The sequence below is a fragment of the Magnolia sinica genome, chromosome 13 (genome assembly GCF_029962835.1).
Source record: "Magnolia sinica isolate HGM2019 chromosome 13, MsV1, whole genome shotgun sequence".
Lineage (NCBI taxonomy): Eukaryota > Viridiplantae > Streptophyta > Magnoliopsida > Magnoliales > Magnoliaceae > Magnolia > Magnolia sinica.
In genome coordinates this window covers 44,573,888-44,597,974 of record NC_080585.1, presented here as the reverse complement: position 1 = coordinate 44,597,974, position 24,087 = coordinate 44,573,888, and the positions used below count along the sequence as shown (strand labels likewise).

Here is a 24,087-nt window from a genome sequence, read left to right as displayed (position 1 = left end):
CCAAAAAAAATGCTTAGATTGACTTTAACACACGGTTCCACAATAGAAGATCCCCTTTGTATCAAAAAAGACTTATCTACCCCTCGGTTGAAATAGAATTCACTATTTTACCCATTTACAGCAATCTTTCATCCCTTTTGCAACAAGTGGACGGTTGGATGGGTATGTAACAATTTGGAGGGGTCCGCGGTGTGCTGTTGAGATATCCACACCGTCCATCAACTTTGCAAGTCCATGGCGAAACATGAGACCGAAATATAGGCAGATCCAAAAGTGAGGTGAACCACACCACATGAAACAATGGAATTCAACACACACCATTCAAAATCTTCACAATATTTCATGTAGTGTGGCTGACCTGAGTTGTAGATCTGTCTAGCTTTTTAAGTGACTTCCTATGATAAGATTGCAAAACTAATTGACAAAGTGGATGCTGCAAAGACATCGTGGTGGGACCCACAAAGGTATGAACGGTTGGTGATACCAACAACTAATTCCTGTGGTGTGGCCCATCCTAGTTTTCATTCTACCTAATTTTTGGGACCGCACCCTAATTTTAGTTGGTTAAACTAGTGGACGGACTAGATGTCTCAAAGAGATCATAGTGGGGCCCACAAAGGTCTGAACACGAGGCCCACCTGAGTAATAGATCTGTCTTTCCTTAATTTATGTTTCAACGGATCCAAACAGGCCCAAGGAAGAAAGATTTTGTGACATGGACCATCATCATGATGGGCTCACCAAATGAATGGTGTGGATCACCAAAACATTAGCCCAATCTAAATAATCAATTGCCCGGTAAGGAATGGAGCATACATTTTGACCCATCGACAATCCCATTCCTTCAATATTCCCCACCAAGTATTTGACCATAATTTCAACCGTGGCTCTGAGGGAACCACTCAAATGGCTAGAATTATCAAATTTGTGAGTTTTTTTAAACCATTTTTCATCCAAATCATGATTAAATATATGGACGAACACGATTGATAGATAAGCCATCCTACAAAGTGCATGGTTGAGATATAATGGCTCCACCTACCCTACCATATTTTCTCCTGCGGAAACCCAGGTCAACCACGGACACTTCTCGTGCCGTGTCGGAACTCCTAACTTGACAAGATAATTTTATACAAGTGTCTACCATGCAAGACCATTTCCTTAATTTATTGGGGGAATTTTACAATCGTTGACCCGACGACACGGCAATATCCTCAAGTTCTCAGTTTGTACATGTGGGACTAATGCAAGGGCAATTTCACACCAAGCTCGAGTGGGGTGACCTATGGGATGCAGCGGCACACTCGGGGTGGACGGCCCGTGTGAAGCGGGTGGCTCACGTGAGGCAGGCCCCAACCGTGTGAAGCGAAACCCACGTGAAGTGGGGCCCACGAGGGGGGTTCGGCTAAGGTCCTAATCCATGGGATGTGGGGCCTAGGCTATGAGATAAAGGGATTGATTCACCATGCTTTATCAGTTCGAGCTTTTAAAGCAAGTGATTAATTGTCCTGCATCAAGGACCCACGGTTCAATTATTCAGACTACTGATGTGAAGCATCATGCATCGATTACACTTCAAAAGTAACATCGATCTAAAGATCCTAGCCAACAATGTTGGGCAATTTCCTTGGCGGCACTCTTCGAGATACTGGTCAAGATCACTGAATCTTTGGTTCTCTCGTGTAAACTACAAACCCAAAATAATCCTAACGGTAGGGCCCACCGAATTGCTGGTACATAAATTTGGTTACTCAAGTAGTAATGGACCTTTGGCAAAGAAATAGCACTAGGTCACCCTAAGGTATGTGCATCTATATCCAGGTTTTCTTATTGTACCAGTGAGAGAACAACGTAAAAGGGCATTTATCACACTTTTAACCATGGTAAATGCTTGTAAATGGGTTGGTTAGGGTAGCCTTAGGAAAGGACGAATTCATTGCTTTGAAAATATGATGCTCTACATAGCATCCCAATGGTGAACGCATGTATGTCTAATGATGCAAAAGAGAGGCGGCTTAAAAGAAAGTTCTGAAAAACAGGAGGGTTTTGGTTGATGAAGGAGTAGGCGGGTATATGAAAAAATCCATTTACAATTTATTGATATCTCTGCTCTACTTTTAAATTATGCACAGTCCAGCATGTTCTCAACATAGCCCCGTTCCTCAACCAAATCCACTTTTAAGTCCAGACTAATGTAAAGGACATTCAAAACCATGACAAACCAATTTGAAGTATGTGGGAGCAACTTTATACCACCTTAAGTGCAATAGTCCCTCGCCCATAACCACCTTTCTAGGGTTATGGTTTCACTCCATCGTTGAATGTCAGCCTATTGTTGCTCGACCTATTGGAGGTCCTTGGGCCACCTTATGTGGAAAGTTAGCATGTTGCCACATCACTGATGATGGTCCTCAGGGGCATCAAACTCTCTCCCAAATCCCCAATTAATCATCTCTTCCACTTTCAACACAAGCACGCATGCAATGAACATTTTAAACACATCTTTAAAATTCAATTGATTCCTTGATAGTTAAGATATTGTGAAATTTTCTCATCTTCATGTTGGCGAAATTGTGTCCATGATATCAAGGTATGAAATTCCTTAAGTGTATTTCCCATGACGAAGATCGTGGCATCTTTAAATTAAGTCATAGGTAATAACTTCCTTTTTCAATATCTTCATCTTTTCCCAAGAATTTACTCTCTTTACGTTGATAGATTCGTTTGGCTCGAAGATCGTCCACCAGCCTAACAGATGGCTGAAAAGTTCACAATCGGTAATTTCCTTGCATTTGAACACCTTGTCCACCTCATCCAACCAATCATGTCATCTACATGAAGACAACTGTGGAATTCTGAAATTTCCACCTTAGATCCATATCTCCAACATTTGCCAACAATCAGGGAAATAATCTACTGGCATCTTCACCAATCAAGGCCACCTATTGTTGGTTAAGGTTACGGTGGGGACCTTTCCCTACACGTCCTTGCCCTCAAATTTTGGTTCGTATCCTCTCCACAAGGGTTCTCTCACTTGATTAGTGAGATATATGCACGAGTTGATCAACCTACCTTAATAGATTAGTTTGGCTTGAAGATCGTCCACCGTCCTACCACATGGCCGAAAAGTTCACAATCAATAATTGCCTTGCATTCGAACACCTTGTCCACCTCATCCAACCACTCATGTCGTCTACATATGCACGAGTTCATCAACCTAGTTTGCAAGTGCAGAGATCAGTTGAATGGAGAGGGATAGAGAACTTACCAAGTGAAAATCTATGCACTCGTTACAGATGCTTAAGGAAGAACTTCAGCAAACTCAGAAAAGGTGTCCTCCTCTACCTTCTAGAAGAACCCCCTTTATAGACACTAAGGATACATCCTGAAATCCCTCTTTAACTAGGATTTTCCAGCTTTTAGATTGATTTGAAATTCATCTAATCCAAATAAGATCTATTTGGATTTTTGGACAAGTTGTAATGGCCTAAAAATACCATGTGTAGATTTAGAGAATCAACCCCCAAAATCATCAGAGAATCAACCAAGCCAACAATTATTATCTTCAAAAAATAGAAACTATAGGCCTAAATATTCATCTCCAGATCATAGGCAATAAACAGTCCAAACATGCAACATATAATGGGCCCCATGGTAGGCCTTGAACCTACATCATCAACTAATAGCTATGGTTCTCCTAAATTATGGCGCAACCAATGTTCGAAGTATAGGTTTCGCTACAAGTTTCGCTGGCCAGGGATACAGAAACAATATCGATATCGCCGTAGCCAAAAATGCAAAGAAACATGGGAAAATTGGTGGAATTTTCAGCGAAACTTCAGGAGATGTTAAAATGTACACATTTGCATATTTAGAAATAATAATTAAAAATAAAAAAATTGCAAAAAGAATACGTGCGTAACAAGTTTCCATTTAATGGGGCCTTAGAAACGTGTTGTTGTAAGAAATCAGTCCAACCATCCCATCCAACCTTTCATCTAAACATCCATCGATATTGCAAAATATCAACAGCATGATATTTCACTAAGAAATCATCAACAATTGGAACGGAAACGAAAGATTGTAGTCTCAATATCGTGTGTTGCGATATCAAGAATATCAAGATATTATTAATATTATCAATGACAGATTGAACACTATATACAACCATGTGCCCATGATTAAAAAAAAAATTGAAATAAAAAATTTTCTAATAAACAAAATTCTGATGATATCAATACGTTGGCGATATTATTGAAATATCGTCGATGCACTTATGATACAAACATTACCTAGAATTTACATAGTAAAAAATATTGGTGATACATTGGCGATATTGATGCATTGGCAATACAAGCGACATCTAGAATTTACATAGTTGAAAATATTGATGATTACATTAGCGATATTGATAGTTAGCGATACTTAGCGATACATTGCTAATACCTAGAATTTCTGATACTACAAGTGTTATCGATATCGCTACCAGTGTAATCGGTATTGTTGAGGTGGAGATAAAGATAATATCGGAGATGATGGGTTATAACTTATAACCCAAGTCAAATAGAACATACAGTCCTAACTATCCAATTGGTGACCATCAAATAAGCGGTTAAAATGAAAATAGCCAGCAGTCCAAATTTAGAATGCAAGCATTTACCGTAGGCTAGGATCATACAATCAATCGGGTCCTTACTCATGCCTCGGTGGTAGACTCACAAGAGTTTCAACAAAAGGTCACCCATTCAAGCACAAAAAAAGAGTGCTTTCGAAAAGTACTCCGCATTAAGGGATTCATTATAGAATCATCTCCCATTTCTTTCCCCCAAATAGCCCCTAAAGAGGCTAAGAGGACCAGTCTCCACAAAACTAAAGCAATCCTTCCTAGCCCCACCTCATGCCATATACAAATAAATCCCCACCAACTCAAGCATCACCCAAGACACGTCGAAGATTCTGTAGAAGCTACTTCACACTTGCCTTGTAAATGGGCAATGAATAAAGAGATGATCCACCGTCTCGGCGTCCTCCATATACATCATGCACACATTAGGCTAGACCATTGATCATTTTTGGAGGTTGTCAATGGTGAAAACCCTTCCTCTCTCAACTAGCCATCCAAAAGCCATAATTTTCAAGGGAGCCCCGTAGTGCCACACCTTGTCCATGATCACTCTCACACCATCCTCTTTTGGATGCTGCAATAAACTATAGAAGGACCGAACTGAAAAGTGACCGGATTTATCCTTTAGCCAAAGTATTTTATCCCTTTCATCCCTCATAGGCTTACAAAGGCTAAGACAATTAAGGAGCCTCACAAACTCCACCTTTGCATCCGTAATGTTCCTACAACATGGGGGAGACCAAACCACATCATTGCCTAAGTAGGAATAGCACCTAGATATCATAACATTCTTTCCCAAGGACAGATAAGCTTTTTTTAGGGAACACATGATTGAGTAGGGATTCTCCAATCCACACATCTTCTCAAAAGCAAACCCCATCCCCCCCATTCCAATAGCAAAGCCAATCCCTTGATTCTAGATATCCCTTTCCATATCCATAAGGCTTTATAGATAGAAGAATCTTTCACCCCCTACCCCCCCTTCTTGGAAGCCGTATTTTTCAGCTATGGTCCTACACCAAAGAGAGTCTTCCTCATTCCCAAAGCACCACAACCATTTTTCCAATGGAACTAGGTTCATCTTACCCAAGTCCCTAATACCAGCCCCTCCCTCCTCGTACGGTCAGCACGCCTCCTCCATCCCACAAAGTAGAATTTTTTTCTATTTATCATCTACTCCCTTCCATAGGAAGTTATGCCCTAGCTTTTCCAACTTCTCCAAGATTGATTTCAGGCACTTGAATAATGGCATAAATTATAAATTATAAAGGACAATTTGATAATGTCACTTTAATAAGAGTGATACAACCACACAATGAAATATATTGAGATTTCCAATTAGAGAGCTTCTTTTTTAACCTTCAACTACTGCATCCCACAAGTGCTTAGCCGACTTCCCAACACAAAAAGGGAGCCCAAAAGTAGAGGGGAAGGCCCCCACCCTACAACCAAAGATCGATGCCATCCGCTTAACTTCCTCCTTGGATATATGCACCCCTAACATTTTGCTTTTTGCACTATTTATCTTCAAACCAAAGATCACTTCAAAACATAGAATTATCATTCTTGAATTGTCCATGATAGATTCATTTGCTTTTAAAAAACAACATGGTATCATCCATGAACTGGAGAGGGACATTGGAGCACTTGCCCTGCTTGGCCTAAATCCACAAAAGATGTGTGCCTCTTGACCTTTGGCTAGCATCCTACCTCGAGCCTTCGCCACTACAACAAATAAATGGGGGGAGAATGAATCTCCCCGCTAAATGCCCCTTGACAAGCTAAAGAAACCATTAGGGGAGCCGATAACCAACACCAAGAATTTGGCTGTTTGAATACACTCCCTCATCTAACCCCTCCACCTTAACTTGCAACTTATTCGACCTAACAAATAATCCAGGAATTTCTAGTTAACATGATCATATGCGTTATCGATATCCAGCTTGCACACTAACCCTTTAGCACCTTCCTCGTAACAAGAGTCAACGCAATCGTGAGCCATCAACACACTATCCACAAGTTCCCAACATGCGATAAATGCAGATTGGTAATAGGAAATAACCGAGTCTAAAACCACCCTAAACCTGAGCACAAGTGTTTTTGCAAGTATCCACCCCGAATGCCTTTGGGATAATAGCAATGAAGGAAGCCCCCACCTCCTACAATAAATGGCAACTCTGGTGAAATTCCACCATAAAGTCAATGACATCAACCTTCACCACCTCCCAAAAGTCTTGGGGAAAAAAAAAAAAAACATCGAGTAACCATCCGGCCCTAGTGCTTTATCCATCCCCCCATTGATTGCACAACAACCTTAGTTTCTTCCTCCGAAAATGGCTTCTGCAAAGAGGCCGCCTTGATACCGAAGAGGCCCTTAAACTCTTAAGTCATCTAGGGTGGGTCTCTCCCACCCATCATCAAAGGGTGGGAACCTGTAGTGGTTGACCACCTTGGAGCATATCTAGTCTTTCTCTTCAACCCGTCCACCATTCACTACCACACTCCCAATCTTGTTACTTCTTGCCCACACACTAGCAATACAATGGAAAATTTTTGTATTTTTGTCCCCTCCTTATTCTTGTGCTAGCTTCTGCCAAAGAATTTTATCCTCCTCTGAAAGCTCCATATAATCTAACACCGACATAACCTACCTCCACCAATCTAAGATTTTACTTAGGAATCCCTCCACTTCCGGCCACGTAAGCTCGAATCTAAAAGGTTTCAAACCCCAGCTCTTCACTACACCATCCAACATGATAAGGCAATGATTAGATGTTGACCTCGGGAGACCTCTCAAGGAAACCAGCAAAAATTTCGACTCCTGGTCAATTGATTCCAAGAAACAGTCCAATCTGGAGAAGATTAAGCGTTCCTAGCCATTCATCCATGTATAGCTCCCATTAATCATTGGTAGATCAACTAGCTCTTGCATACAAACCCACTCGAAAAAATCCCGCATTCATTGAGTGACACCCCCACCATGAGATTTCTCAAAGGAGAATCTGGTAACATTGAAATCCCCACCTATGGCACCAACGAAGGTCGAACCTATTGCAAATTAAAGTAAGCTCATACCAGAACTCTTGCCTTCTTGTTACTGAATTCGGACCATAAATTGCCAAGAAGCACCAGCAAAACCCATTAACAATACCTTGCAAAGCCACCAAGAGTGAGAAAGATACCCCCCACCAATCCCCCCATAGATTGAATCCAATAGCTTCCTATCAACTGCTTGCAACTTTGTCTCTAGAGCATCACTAACTGGACCTTCCATCTCCAACATAAATCTTTCACCTTCTTCTTTTGCCGACATCCCAAACCCCTTACATTCCAAGTTAGGATCTTCATCTGACTATCTTCCCCTCCCCCCTTTCCTTAGAAAGTTCACTACTTAATCAAACCTAAAGTTGACATAAGAGACCAAGTTCAGTAGCTCTTAATGTCCTCTCGAGGATTTCTAGGTTTTCCTCAAAGTCACTAACGAGGACAATTGGGTGCCTTGCGCCTTAACAAATTAGAACGGGGCATGATAATACTCAAACCCTAAAAGATACTCTTGCCAACCTTCCACTTGATGCATCGCCACTCGAAGCCACTTCTTCCCTTTCGTTGTTGCAGCTTGAGTTGTGATTGAATCATCCACTAAAGATTGACTGATTCCTATCTAGCTGGGAGTTGCATCAAATTCCATGTTGTCACTAGTAGCCACCTGAAGCGCTCGACATCCAACACTAGCTGGATTGACTTCCCATGGCATTGATCCTCTCTAACAGTGTGGTGGTCCGTGTGGAGGGAAAGAAACAACAGATGCTTTAGAAACCTCTCCAATTCCACTGGTCTCGTCGCGTCTTCTGCTAAGCCTCTTATCATTGAATGGGCTCTGAATGTTAAAGATCTGTCGGGTCCGGATTTCTATTTTTTGGGCGTGTAGCCTGTGGGCTGCTTTCTCAGCAGCCCCTTTTGTTTGTTGTTGTTTTTGTTTATTTTTTTGTTGTTTTTTGGTTTCTTTCTCTTTCTCTTTTCTTAATGAAATCTTCTCATCTTTCAAAAAAAAAAAAAAAGATCTCTACCTTAGACTCAGCACAGACACGAGATCCCTCGGCATTTTCCTTAAGCAACCCTTTTCCATAACAGTCATCACCATCCTGCCTATATGTTAACTCCATCTCAGCATTCTGTTGTGAGCAACCCTCACTCTCCGACGGTGGCAACAAAGGTAAGAATCGTGGAAATCTTCAAGAGGAATCGAGCAAGAGAATAAATGAGAGGCGTGTGTGTGTGTGTGTGTTTTTAGGGGGTGGGGGGTCTCACACGTGGGACCAATAAGTTGGGGGACCACACGAACCTAAACAGGAGTAAATCCTTAATGAGCATTCGTTGAAGCATGTCAACTCTCTCTATTCACCACACAACCCAAAGTGGGTGTCAAGATCTTTATCGTAGGGATAAAAGCAAATTTCGGCATATGACATCCAAACATGTGTCAAAACACTCCAGACTCAAGGCGCTAACACCAGTGTTGTCATATGCGATTGCGTAATCGCTTATGCGATCTACAATTTTAGGAGCATAGATCGCATATGCCATTTGGCATATGCAGTTTTATGACCAGTAGGCATTATGCGATGGCATATGCAATTTTATGACTAGACTAGTAGGCATTATGCGATGGCACATGCGATTATGCCATCACTTATGCGATGAAAAAATGGAAAAATTTTGGAAGGCTATGTGATCGCATATGTGCACAAGCGCCTTGAGTCGCATATAATCACTTATGCTATTTGACAACACTGGCTGCCATTGCAGACAACCATTAATTCCGAACTAATGATGGCCAAACAAGTGTCATCCGTTGGCAAGCCCGAGTCACTGACACAGCCCACCCGAGACCAAGGTATTTTGTATCAGTAACGGTGACTGTAACGGTCACCACCATTATCGAAAAGGGTATAGGTCATAACGGCCAATACGGGGGCGTAACAACCATTACGACCCCCGTAATAATTGAAAATTTTCTTTTTCCCGAAAAGTTCTGAAAAAATATCTAAAAAATCAAGAATAATGTAAATATTTCAAATATGTATTCGTATTTTTTTTTTTTTACCATGTATATGGTAGTGTAACGGTCCACTCTTTGGTGAGAGTGTTGTATCGGGCTGTCTAGTGAATTGTTTAATATGATTATGTCTCTAATGTTTACACATTACAATCAAGCATTAGAACTAGAAATCAGAAAAGGCATAAGTACTACTTTTTCAATTTTTTTAAAAAAGGCCCTCGAAGATTCTATTCACTCAAATCACTTCAATCCACAGTTTTAATCTTTAAAAGCTATAGTAAAAGTGGTCAAAATCTATTGTCAAATGATATAGGAGAGTTTTTAGAATGAGAAAAGTGAAAAAGAGGAGAAAAATGAATTTAAATGGAAAAAAAAAAGTGATCGTTTTTCGACCGTTATGGGAGTAACGGTCGTTATGCCCTGTAATAGCCTTTACGGCCACCGTAACAGCTGATACGATCTCAAAAAACTAATTACCCCTTTTCATCCCCATATCGCGTAACGGTCATGGCCGTTACCTATACGTATCGGCATTTACGGGCGTATCATAACGGATACCGAACACATTGCCCGAGACACCGATCATACTCCAAGCGACCTGTTGCTACTCCCAAACCACCAAGACTACCTCAGCTTTAACTTCGAAGGAACCACCTATCCTCCAAGCCTCTTAAACGTCCCTTGAACCTACTTCAAGCGTCTCTCACCTCTCTCAAATGAAACATCCTCCTAGACATGTCCCACCTTTTTGTCGATCACGCCACTACCCAAGCCACCCCTTGACACCGTCATTATTTCATTCTAGCCTCTTAACCACGTGTCAATTGCCCCATATCTCTAGGGCTAGTTGCCCCAAAAGGAGCGCCCATCACTTACCACATGCTCCCACCTTCAAAAGGCACTCTGCAAGAGTACCAGGAAGGAGTTCCCAGCTCCGCCGTTGCCGTCACCCTTTGACCGATTCTCCAACCATTCTCCAACCATCCCTGATCCTTGGCTGCCGCCACCCCCTCCTCTCCTAACCAGACACCTCCTTCGCCACCTTGACAACCACCCTCTCCTCCGACGAAAGAAACTACCTCTGGCGCCATGGTCGATTCCATCTTGATGAAGATTCTCATTGCGCAGGCCCACATCCCACTTAAGCTCTCGTTATAAGGCCCAACAATTACGTGAGCCCACAATCAATATTGGGAAAGAGCTCCCACATCCACCTTTTTGTCACCATTGACTGGTTCTCTAGTCATCCCTAATCCTCAACTGCCCCCACCTCCTCTCCTAACTGGACACCTCCTTCACCACCTTGACGACCACCCTTTCCTCCTCGACGATGAAAATAACTATCTTCAACGCCATGATTGATTCCTTCTTGACAAAGATTCTCGTGATGCAGGCCCACATCCCACCTAGGCCCACTATAGGGCCCAACAACGACGAGAGCCCATAGCCAGTACTTGGAAAGAGCTCCCACGTCCACACTTATTGTTACACTTGACTGGTTCTCCGGCTACTACCGATCCTCAACTACACCTACCTCATTCTTTCCTAACCGAACGACAAACACCTCCTTCACCACCTTGATGACCACCCTCACCTCCTCGACGACGGAAGTAACTATCTTCAATGCCGTGATTGATTTCTTCTTGGCGAAGATTCTCCTGATGCAGACCCACATCCCTTACAGGCCCACTATAGGGCCCAACAATGACATAAGCCCATAGCCCACTGTAGGGCCCAACATGTACTGATTTTTGGAATGTTTATTTATAAATTTGAGGGCCTAAATCAAAGATTGCAGTTTACTATTTTTGAAAGATATAGGGGCTAATTTAATGATGTGACTGAAGATATGAGGGGGATGTGATTGAATATATGGAGTTGATTTAGAAATGCAATTACGATTACTTTTTATATTTCCTTTTACTATTATTATGTTTTTATCATTTTGGGTAGATTAAATTGATTTGAAATAAATTATGATTTATCTGAAATCAATCTCTTAGTTGGGAGGATTTTCATTAAAGATTCATAAGGGTCTAGGGGGGAGGGAGGATAGGGTAAGAGTTAGTCATTCTAGGTTGCACCATCTCAACACTCTAACTTGCAACCCCTCCTCCGTAGCCAGATCCACCATCAATATCGCTCCGATACATGAGCCCACCATCACAAACACCTCCAATTTAAGAGCTCCAACTAAATGCCCCAAACTTGAAACCAAGCCTTGCCCCATCCAAACACCAACCGATTTTCCCACCTTCGGAGATGCTCCACTAGGCTGTGTTAAAGATGACCCCGGCAATCAGTAATCTATCAATATCCATTTGTGGTTGAGTGACACCCAAACATCCATCCCTGATAAACGTTAAGAGTGAAGTTGCATTCCTCTAACCCTCCCAACTCCAGCAATCAATCCTTCACCTCCCCTAGAGTGGTGCCGACCTTAACCTTTGCCACCAGTCTCCACTGAAGGGATCCCCGAGCATTCTCCACCACCTTGGAGTCAACATTCACCATAGGGCCACCAGCCAAACTCCCTTTCTAAAGCCAAACGTCCTTGTTATTGGAATCATGTTGCAGCCCCCTACTCGAAGATGCCGCCACCTCTTGTTAAACCTCCCTCCAACTCCCCAGAGTCACTACATCTTTGAAAGAGAGACTAGGATTAGATGTTAGAGCTTAGGCTTCCAACGGAACTACACCCACCCCAATACTAGCTTGCTGCCCAACTGCCTTCTTCTCCAGCTTCTTCCCAATCTAGTGGTTAGCCGCCTTAAGACAATACTTTACTCTTTGGTTAGAAATATTTCGACCTTCGAAAGTTTTCTGGTGAAGAGCCGAGATCACCATCAGAAACTCCTCGGCCCTTTTCAGACAAACAAATACAAACACCCTCAATCTCCCAAATCCCTTCTCCTTCGGAATCACTACCTCCTGCACCTCCCCCTCCTGTCCGAAAACCCACCGAATATTGGTCTTCGTCCACCCCTCCAGGAAGTTCTCCATAAAGAGGATAGGGGGTACCAAAAGCAGCCCTGTGGTAGGGGCCAACTTCTAAAAAAGGATTTTTGAGGTTATCATCCATCTAGAGTGGGGCCAATTATTCACACAGTTAGGATTAATATACATGTATCCCATGCACACAAAGAATCATGCATGTGAAATCATCATACTCCGCTAACATACCGTGTAGCTCCTCTAAGATGTTATTTAGAATGCAAACTGGAGGTGTCAATGTAACCTAATCAATTACTATTATTCAAGGTGAATAATCATGTTTGTTTCTCCAAAAGAAGTAAAAGCAAAGCCCTCAAGAAATTAAAACAGCGTTCTAATGAAGTGCAGCAAACAGTAAAAGAAGCCCCCACAGGTAGAAGTAACAACAACAACAATGAAAAGTGCAGAAAGGAAAGGAAAAAAGAAAAACAACAACAACAACAAGAGAGGACAAAAATAACATAAGTAATTTAATTAGAAGAGGATGAAGGAGACCATTTATTTACCTGGCACTGCAACTGGGTCTTTACAACATCGAGCGGCGTCGTCACTGCGGCTGCCAGCGCACCGGCAGCAGCCCCTGCAGTAGCATGGACAATAAATCTCTCATCGGACACGCTCTCCGGAGACACCTCCATCAACCCCTTCTTCACCGCCTCATACGTTGCGAAATGCACAGCCGTGAAGGGCGCATTCATCAGGACTGTCGTCCTGTACGACGCATAGAAAGCCCCAAAGCCTTCCTCCCTCAGTACCCGGCCAATGCAATCCAAGACACCCTTGTATGGACTACTCCGCAGCTGCAGGCGCTGCTTCACCATGTCCATGGGCGTGAAGACAGCATCACTGGCGATGGTGGCACAGACGCCGGATGCAGCATGGGCAGCAGAATTGTTGGGGTTGCCAGCGGACAGGTGTTCCTTGCAGAACTCATAGACGGAGAAGTAGACAGCGTGGGCTGGGCCGGCGCCGAGGGACATGGCAGCGACCCCACGGTAGAGGGCGGTGGGGCCCTCGAGCTTGAGGACAGATTGGAAGGCCTGCCGGAGGGTGGGGGCGGCAGCTTGGACTGCACAGGTGGTGCGAGCCTGCATGTGGGTCTTGAGGGTATCGATAGGGAACATGGCAGTGTGCTCGACACAGCCAGCGATTGAACCAGCGACCATGTACTGCCAGAAGTAGAGGCCATCGTGGGAGACGCTGATCTGAGCAGCGTCGCGAAAGTCGGTGAATTCAGCATCGCGGAATTGGGGAGAGGCGTCAGCAGCCATTGGAGGAGAGTGGGGATGAGATGAAGGGGTTGTGGTTGATTGGGTATAAAAAGGATGAATTATGGAATGAAAATCGCTTTCGTATTGGCCTGATTTGGGTTGTCGCCATGCAATAATCTCTCTCTCTTTCATTTACTTTTGGGTTTGATTTTTGGGCAGAGAATAGAGAAAGAGGCAGTCACATCTGATCTGAGGGAGAGAGGGAGAGATAGAGAGAGATTGGAGGGTAGTGGTGATGATAGCTGGAGCGGTCTCTCTTTCCTTTTTATTTGGAATTCTAGTCAATAAAATGATTAAAAAATGATGGGTGTGTGGAAGGAAGAAATCAAAGATAAGAGCTGGGGAAGGAAATTACGGAGGTGATGGATGTAATATATTTATAATATTCGGGCTATAAATACCTACGTTGTTAGTTTTACACCATCTAAAAAGGGGCAGTGATTCATCCTTCTCGAAGAACAGAGTTGTAAAAAGAAAATACAAGGCAGTTACTGGATTTTACGAGGAGAAATTGCTTAAAACGCCTTTGTTTGATGTGAAGAATTAAGAAGTGGGACGCGGATTGGCTACTCCCCCGGACACCAGCCAATAGCTGATGGTCGGTGCTCCGTGGGATCCACCATGATGTATGTGTTTCATCCATGCCGTCCATCTATTTTCACGGATTATTTTATCGGTGTGAGACCAAAAATGAGGTATATCCCATCTTAAGTGGACCACATTACATGAAACAGTGTCGAATGAACATCGACCATTAAAAAACATTTTGTGGCCATAAAAGTTCCGGATCAAGATGATTTTTGTTTTTTCCCTTCACCGGGGCCTGTATGACCTAATCGAAATATTAGATGTCAAATAAACAGTACAGTGGGCCTTAGGAGGATTTTTATGATGGATATCCAACCACTATTGTTTTCATGTGGTGTGGTCCACCTAAGATTTATATACCTCTCATTTTTGGGATCAAGTAATAAAATGATCCGTAGAAATGGATCAACGCAATGTATGAAACACATACATCATGGTGTGGCCCATAGAGCACCAACTACCAGCCCCAGGGCTCGTGTCAAGGGGAGTAGCCAATCCGTTTCCTAAGACGTGTGATCTGCGTGGGATGCTCATGACATCCCAACCATCCAATAAACGTGCCCCGCCAAGATTACGAGACAAGCAGAAAATATGTGGGTGAGGATTAGATACTGACAGGTTGAATGGTGAGACTGGCCATTGAACTGATGTCACCAATTTCTATAAGCCCTATATGATGTGTGTTTTGTATCGACACCTTTAATCCACTTGGAGAGATCATTTTAGGGCACGAAAAACAATGGGACAGTAACGCTCACTCTCAAAAACTTCCAGATGCCACAAAAGTTTCAAATCAAGTTGATATTTAGGTTTCAACACTATGGTCATGGTATTCATTCCAGGTGGGAGTGGCTAACAGTGAAGTGGGAACCACTGACAATGTTGTGTGAAACCCAGCTAACAAAAAACAAAAACTGGTATTTGTGTTTTCTTTCTTCCGTGTCGTTTTTAACTTTTAAACTGGCTGGATTTCAAATAAACATTACAGTGGGCATTAGGATAGTTTTAATTGTGAGAATCACTCTCCCCATTTTTTTTTACGGTGAGATCCACTACAGACTTTTATCTGCCTCCTTCTTTGGCTCATGCCTGAAACGATATCTCAAAATGAATGTACGGATACAACGTAGACATCAGAGTGGGGCCTACGGAACTTGGTGGCGTCGCTTTAGCTGAGGACACGCCATTCAACGTGTCAGTACTTAATCTGCATCCAAGATATAGATACCTGCGTCCAAAATATGTCAGGTCTATCTGTTTATACATACGATGCAGTTCATCGGATGCGGCCACGTCTCAAGCTCACTTGCACCCTCAAAAGTATCTCTCCATCCACTTCCTTCGATCACACGTATCTTGCCAAAATCACATTGGCTAAATTTTGCATACACGTCTCGGTATAGAAATTTTTTATTTTTTATTTTTCAAAAAGCACTGTGAAAAGGAGATGTGATTGTCGCTCAAGTGGCATATATGACTAAGCGGCGGCGTACTTAGCAAGCTACATGGAACCCCGCCGATGCCAAATATATCAAATTTTGAATACACATGACAATGTTATCTCACCCAATCATGTTTAAAAGAAAATATTTTAAAAAATAAATGATGTTTTCACATTAGTTATGTAGCATTCCAAGACATTTTTTTTTCAAAAGAAGAAGCAAAAAAGAGTGAAACATAAACGAAGAATCTAAATTCGAATAGGATACGGCCGAGTAACCTTCCACAATAAAAGCCTGCCTGGCCCACACATACAAACTCTCTACATAGCATAGCACTTACTCTCTCTTACTTTTACTTATAATTCATTCACTTTTGTTTATTCTAGGTACTATAAAAAGTTTGAAATTTAGTATTATTTATATGTAATTATTAAGTTTCATCATAGTAATATAATGTAGGAGTAGATTAAATATTTATGATTTTCTTAATTAGATTTTCAATCAACCGAATCCATACTTCAAAGATTATATAGGTCACATCCTATTAGCCACCTGCTTCGATTGTTTGTGTATGCATACAGTTGTAGGTAATTTATTTTTTATTTTCTCTATTTTATATTCTTGTCGATTGTAATTATTAGTTTATAAATCAATAAAATTATGATTAGCCTTTATTTCTAATATTATTCGTCTATCTTTGGCATTACTGAAAAACATAATATTTACGATCACCATTGAAAGAAAAGTCCTTAGTATAAAGTAAAAAAATTTCATTGAATGACTACTCTTAAATCATCCAATCACTACAATAATGCGAGCCGGACAGTTAGATCAACGTTTGTAAGTCTAATCCTAAGACTAATTTAGCACCTAAGGTTATAAGCATTCATTCAAACTCAAAAGTTGATAACAACTCTAGCATGCCTTACACACTACTCTAATCACATACGTTTGATTGAATAGGATTTTTTGTGTCTAAATGAACAGTGACACATTCATATAGCAGATCAAACCATAAAAAATAAGGTGTGCTACTTATAAACATCCAAATTCAACAAGTGTGGCCAATAAGATGATTCTGTTGGCCAAATTTTTGTTCTTGCGGTCATTATTATGGATTGCATATATTTGATTGATTGGATGTTATACAAATGCCATGTGAGCATCACAATTCTCACTTTTACTACTTTAAGAAAATGACAAATGAAGGCACTTGGGTAATTTCCTCCACGACATCCCTTGAAATTTCCAATTGTTGGGAAAATGCAAATTATCCGGGATTTTGTAGTGAAAATTCTAGAATACAAAGGTCATGGATGTAGTGTACTTATATGAGTGATTTTAAGCACAAAATTCCTTAAGTGCCTTTTTGGTAGGTCGGCTTAGATGGGATTTGGTGGGATGGAATTACATTTGCTCTCATGCTAATTCCATCTAGTGTTTGGAGAGGACAAGAATGATTGATATTAGGTAGGATGGAATTATATTTGGTCTGTAGGTGTGATTTTGGAAACATGCAAACATTGTGCAATAATGGTTTTAATCCTATATAATACAATTCCATACAATTTAATCCCATACACCAAAATGGTCCAAAAAAATTGATTTTTACCATGCGATTCCTTGACAAACTGAAATTTTATTTTATAGGGGTTAAAATGACCCAAATACTTTTTTTTATTCTCTTTTAGAGAAGTGGTAAAGTGGAGAATTGTGGGGCCCACACCATATGTGTTTGACATCTGAGCCACCTAACAGATGTGATCCACCTTGATGATGAAGGTGAATGATTTGAATGATTTTGGAAACATGCAAACATTGTGCAATAATAGTTTTAATCCCATATAATACAATTCCATACAATTTAATCCCATACAATTTAATCCCATAGACCAAGATGGTCCAAAAAAATTGTTTTTTACCATGTGATTCCTTGGCAAACTGAAATTTTATTTTGTAGGGTTTAAAATGACCCAAATACTTTTTTTTTATTCTCTTTTAGAGAAATGGTAAAGTGGAGAATTGCGGGGCCCACACTATATGTGTTTGACATCTAAGCCACCTAACAGATGCGATCCACCTTGATGACGAAGGTGAATGATTTGGGTGGTGTATATTGTTTTTTTGGTGTGGCCCACCTAACGAGGGGATTGGCTTGTGCTTTTGATTATTTTCATCATCATGCTTGGATGTATAGGTTAGATAAGTTGGATGTCATTGGTGTGCAGCATGTGAGCCCCACAATTTCTTGATGTGATCCCCACATTTTTCAACCCTTAGAATGCACCTTCTCATAATACAGGTGGTCGAAAGCATACAGATGGTCAAAGTGTTTTATCCCTTCATTAAAAATGGGACTGGAATCCTCGCGTTGTAGTTTCACGCGGGAGAGGATTAGGTGCGGCCGGGCTACACCGCCCAGCCTCACCAAAGACGGTGCAGCCCTTACTGTGGAGCCCACCTTGATGTATGTTTCCAATATTTACACCGTCCAACAGTTTTTCCATATCATTTTAGAGGGTGATCCCAAAATTTAAAGAGATCCAAATCTCAGGTCGACCATACCTTAAGAAATGGAGGTGATTGACTGTTAAAAAGTTATTGCAGGCTACAAAAGTTTTAGATCAAGATGATATTTTTTTTACATTCATTTAGATTTTTGTGACATTTTCAACAGATTTGATGACAAATAATCATCATAAAAACATTAAGGTAAAACCTAAGAAGTTTTAATGGTGTGGCATTCAATCACCACTATTTATTATACTATGGTCCACCTGTTATTCGGATCTCTTTTATTTTTTATCTCTTGACCTGAAATAATTTGGAAAAAATGGATGAACAGTGTGGATTTATAATATATACATCAAGGAGGGCCCCATGGCAAGGGCCACACTGTCCTGGGTGATGCCGGGATGCACCTAATCCACTACCGCTTCGCACCGCCCTAGAGAAGAGGGCGGTGACCAGCTCCTCACATGTGGCATTGACGTTGACCTCCTGATTGCAAAATCAAAGCCGCACAAATAGGATATTCCAAATGTTTGGGCGTTTGGATTTTAAGTTGCTTAAGATAAGTAACTTATTCCATGAGTAACTGAATTTAATTTTTAATTATTAAGAAGATAAATACAGCGGGTAAACAACGTACTTACTAGCTTATCCTCCTTTTTGTCTCTCCTTATGCTTCTCTTCAACGACATATGGGAAGTAGAAAATCTAGAAAAATTAACTGAAGTGATAATATAATTTTAAGTAATTGATCATAAACCAAACCTATTTATTTTAAATAAGTTACTTATCTACTGTTGTAAATATATAAAAAGTAAGTGTCGATTCCCTAGTGGGGGTGGCCAATGCAACGGTGAAGTATGAACTCACAGTGGGGTGTACTAACAAGCTAACAAGAAAAGAAAAAGAAAAAGTAATTTATTTGGTGGTATCCAAACAGGCCCAAAATGATGGAGGTACTAGTAATTTATGTTACATGCGGATTGCCCACTGACACTATTGCTGAGTTGCTCGCTACTCATAGTGGTTTGTGGGCCCCGCCATAATGTATGTGTTATATCTATGTCATTCATCTATTTTTATCATCTTAATTTATGACGTGAGATTCTTTTTATATAAAAAAGGTGAGGAGTATCTAACTTGCAGCTGGACCACACTATAGGAGAAAGTGATGATTGAATGGCCACCGTTATGAACTTATAAGGGGCTACAAAAGTTTTGGATCAAGCTGATATTTGTATTTTTCCTCTCATTCAAGTTTGTGTCATCTTATCAACAGGTTTGATGATGGATAAAACTACATTGGGCTGAAGAAGTTTTTAATGGTGGGTGTTCAACCACCACTATTTTTATGTGGTATGGTTCACCTGGGACTTAAATCTGCCTTATTTTTAGGCTCATACTTTAAATTGAGCTGGATACATAGATGGATAATGTGGATAAATTACACACATCATGGAGGGGCTTATAGAGCAATACTCCATAGCTAGATGCCAATGGCACCATCAGTATGAAAAACGGCTGACATGGGTTGATACAATCAACCCTGTTGTGATTCACTTTTCAAATATCCAATGGGGTTTAAATATAATACATTTAGTGTCATATAAAATATTATTAAATTATCTTTCCAACAAGCTTAATATTATGAAAATTTTATATATCTACAATGGAGAAGATACCCATTTTATTAAGGTGCATTACGGACTGTTGGTTTGGTTGTGCAACCCAGTAGATCGCGAGGTGTGTGATCAGCTAGTCAGCTGGGTCACACAGCTTAGGCTGTTGGCTAGGCTCATTTGATTTGATTTTTTTCTTTTTCTTTAAATCAAGACCATCCTCTATAGGCTTTTTAGACGTTGTTCATCACATCCAAGGACTATAATTATAAGCTCTTATTCACAAATGCAGCCTTTAAAATAACCCAAATGCTCAAAGTTGAGTTTGACCTTCCAAGAACCTGATCAGCTAATTTTTGGAGAAGTCCATCATTCAAATCTTCATATAAGACATGACTTAATAAGCCATATAATGCGCTATTGAAGCATTATATTAATACGATGGGCACTGCACACTTCCAAATAGCTTTTTAAGATGTTGATTTTGGTTATTAACTTAGTGAAGGATAATGTAAGATGATTCAGACCTATTTAATGGCCTATATCAATGACTGGAGCTCTCAAATGTTGACTTGGTGTATCCGCGTGCGATTCTGTATAATAGTTAAGTGCTTACCATTATTTGTGATTTTTTAACTGGTTAAAGATAAGTTAGATGTCATATATTTATATATAAGGCCCCTTAATGTTTTTATTGGCTTCTTTCGTGAAAACAAAAAGAAAATAACTTTTGGGTCCTCCTCAAAAAGCACTCGTTGGGCATTTTGACTAGTCAAAGCATTGTTAGGTAAATAAGATACCTAAGGAATATTTGGGTAAAAATTTCTTTTAAAAAATAATTTTCTCTTATGAGTTATGTCTCTCAGTCCGGTTGTTTATTAATTGGGCATGTAAGTAGATATGGATCACGACCATTTACAAATTAAGCCCAATTTCATGCAAATGCCCAACTCACATCAAAAACTAATGTATGTGCCTTGGCTTGAGCCAACACATGAGAAAATGCTATCTAGCATTGTATAGGTTAGCCATTGGCATGACGACCAGGCCCAACCAAGTTCTAGGTCAAACATGTAAGCCACAACCCCAGAGTAATGATGAGCTTAATTACTTTATCTACTATGAGAAATTTTCATAGTATATCGTGATCTTCTTTTATATTGAGAGCGCAACATGCAAGTAGTTCTCATAAATATAAAATGGCTTAGGTAAATTTCACAAAATTCTAAAGACCCAACACCTATGAACTAGATGGACCATTAGACCCTGTCACGGACACCAATGACTTCACACTGGCCAAATAGTGATTTCTTTAGAGCTAAGCTCTTGTTCACAAATCTGGCCCTTTAGATTGACCCAATTGCTCAAAGTTGAGTTTGACCTTCCAATAACCAAATCAGCCTCTCTCTCTCTCTCTCTCTCTCTCTTGGAGAAGTCTATCATAGAAATCTTCATATAACACATAACTTGATATGGCATATGATTTACTCTTGAAGCATTACATTAATCTGATGAACAGTGCACATTTCTAAATAGCTTTCTAGGATGTTGATTTTGGTTGTTAACTTAGTGGAGGATAATTTAAAATGATTTAGACCTAATTAATGGTCTGGATCAACGACGGGAGCTCTCAATTGTTGACTTGGTGTCTCAACTATTGTATATAATAGTTGAGATAAGTGCACACCATTATTTGTGAATTTTTAACTGGTAATGGATAAGTTAGATGTAATATACACACCCTGTAATGCTTTACTTGGGTACTTTTTTGAAAAAAGAAAAAGAACTTTTGAGATCCTCATTAAATATTCAAGCTCTCTACTTGAATATTCTTGTAGTTGTACTTTTGTCCATTTCTTTATGATTTGGCCAGGTATCCAGATCTCATTAATTCAATAATCATGTTGCACCAAGTTCTCTAGGAAAGTCTTGTACCTAGGCTTGCGTCGATTAATCTATAAAGTTTCAAGAGTAAGACAAATGCTACATCGCATCATTCGGGCCATTGATCTATACTTTCAGAGATTTTCTATGCCTATGTAAGAGAATTGATGTTTGCGACTTGCTCCTCAGAGTTGTAAACTTTTCTACTCCGTACAATTACTTGAGTAGCATTGGGGTGTTGTGAGTATTGCGTCGACGAGTGTGATATAGAGTTGGCAAGTCTGTGGCACTAGGCTCCAAAATCAACTACACTACTTATAATACGACTTGAAAGGAGTTTAACTATAATTCCAAGTCTATTTCTCAAACCTCATTAGGGATATTAAGGAAGCTAACTACAATTCAGTCATTTCCACTTAATTTCGAAAATGTGTGGAAGACACTGTGCTTGGAAGATTAAATATTATTTATATATAGGAATGAGGAATGTTTTTTTCTTTATGTTCTTTTTTCCCTTTCTGTTAACCTGCTCAAAAGTGACCTTGGGTCACAAGAATCCCCTGTGAGCTTCAGGGGTCATTTGGGTGCCTATAAAATCATTAATTTGTAATTGATTACAGGTGTAAAGTGTTTATAGTTTGTTCTGTTTGGCTTTAATTAAATTGTAATTTAGTTACAGGTAAATAATTATTTGTGTTTGGATAACTTGTAATTTGTTTACAGCCGATAATCGGGTAATCATGCACTATAGTGCTTGGAGTAATAAATCCTTCAAAAATTATTAAACAACATATAAAGTTTTCGTATAAGATCGATCACTGGGATAAACCTAACTTAATAAAGCTGGTGGTCAATTCTTACATTAAATCAATCATTTGGTGAGACATATAAGTGGGTTAATTAATCCAAAATTTCTTTTATGACGAAAAAGTAGTAAAGATAAATAATTAACTATAAACCAACATCAAATTAATAGTAATTAATAAATTTAAACATGTCTTCCATAATTCAAATAGAAATAATTATAAATAATTTCATAAAGAAAAAATCTAATCGACATATGTATTTATTAATCCATGACTCTAACCAAATTTGAAAACTTTTTTGATTAAAGTCATTTTGATGAGTAACATGAGATCGGATTACGCACCAAATCAGTATGGTTTTATCATTGTGAGGAAAGTGCGTGGTTTATCAACGCTGTCCATCCTTTTTTCCAACTCATTTTATGGGTTGAGCTGCATATCCAAAGCTCAAGTGGACCACACCACATGAAACAATGGGAATAATGATTTCTAAACTGTTATAAGATCACACAAACATGGATGAAGGGAAAACAAAAATATCATCTTGATCCAAAACTTCTGTGGCCCCCAAAATTTTTTCAATGGTAGGCATTCAATTCACACTGTTTCCTGTGGTGTGGTCCACTTGAACTCTGGATATGCTTCATTTTTTGCCTCAAGCCCTAAAATTATCTGGTAAAATGGATGGACAGAGTAGATAAAGTACATAAATCATGATGGCCCCACAGAGTTTACTCAATACCAATAGTGTACTGAGTTACTTAGTAAGCAATCCGCTTCCGACTAACAAAATCAATTCCGTCCCTAGATTAGGACTGAGGACTGTCATGTGATCTGCTACCCAAGTACATTACCCAAAGATATGTTTCATATACCAAAGCAATGGTCAGATTTTGCCCATTAGGAACAGTTAGATCTGGCTACAAACCAACGGTTTGATCAGGTCCAGAAGAATGATCAGATTTAATCCAGATATGCAAAACAAAATTGAGTATATTCAATGGTAAAAATTGAATCAGGTCCGTAGAACCTGACCCTAAAAATTGATCCACAATTAACGGCCGGGCTTGACCGAAGAAGGAACTGTCAGATTTGGCCGAGAGGAATGGACAGGTCTGTCCCTAGATCTCGAACTCAAATTTATCCATATTGCACATCTAGAATATCTAGATTTAATAACCGGAAATAGACCCATGATGGCTCAAAACTTTTTATCAGTGGCTAAAATCCAACCCTAAAACTGAATCAAAATCTGGTCCCTAATTGTTTTATATCTGAGCCCAAGA

At 40.1% G+C, this 24,087-nt stretch overlaps 1 protein-coding gene across 1 annotated transcript in view; it reads right to left on the bottom strand.

The window, feature by feature from the left end:
* Nucleotides 1-14,328, bottom strand: part of LOC131223693 (uncharacterized) — a 28,051-nt gene extending 13,723 nt beyond the window's left edge. Inside the window, exon 1 of the mRNA XM_058219161.1 lies at nucleotides 13,187-14,328. Coding sequence (XP_058075144.1) covers nucleotides 13,187-14,083 — 897 coding nt within the window. The 5' untranslated portion in view covers nucleotides 14,084-14,328. The remainder of the gene's footprint in view (nucleotides 1-13,186) is intronic.
* Between the last annotated feature and the right edge of the window lie 9,759 nt (nucleotides 14,329-24,087).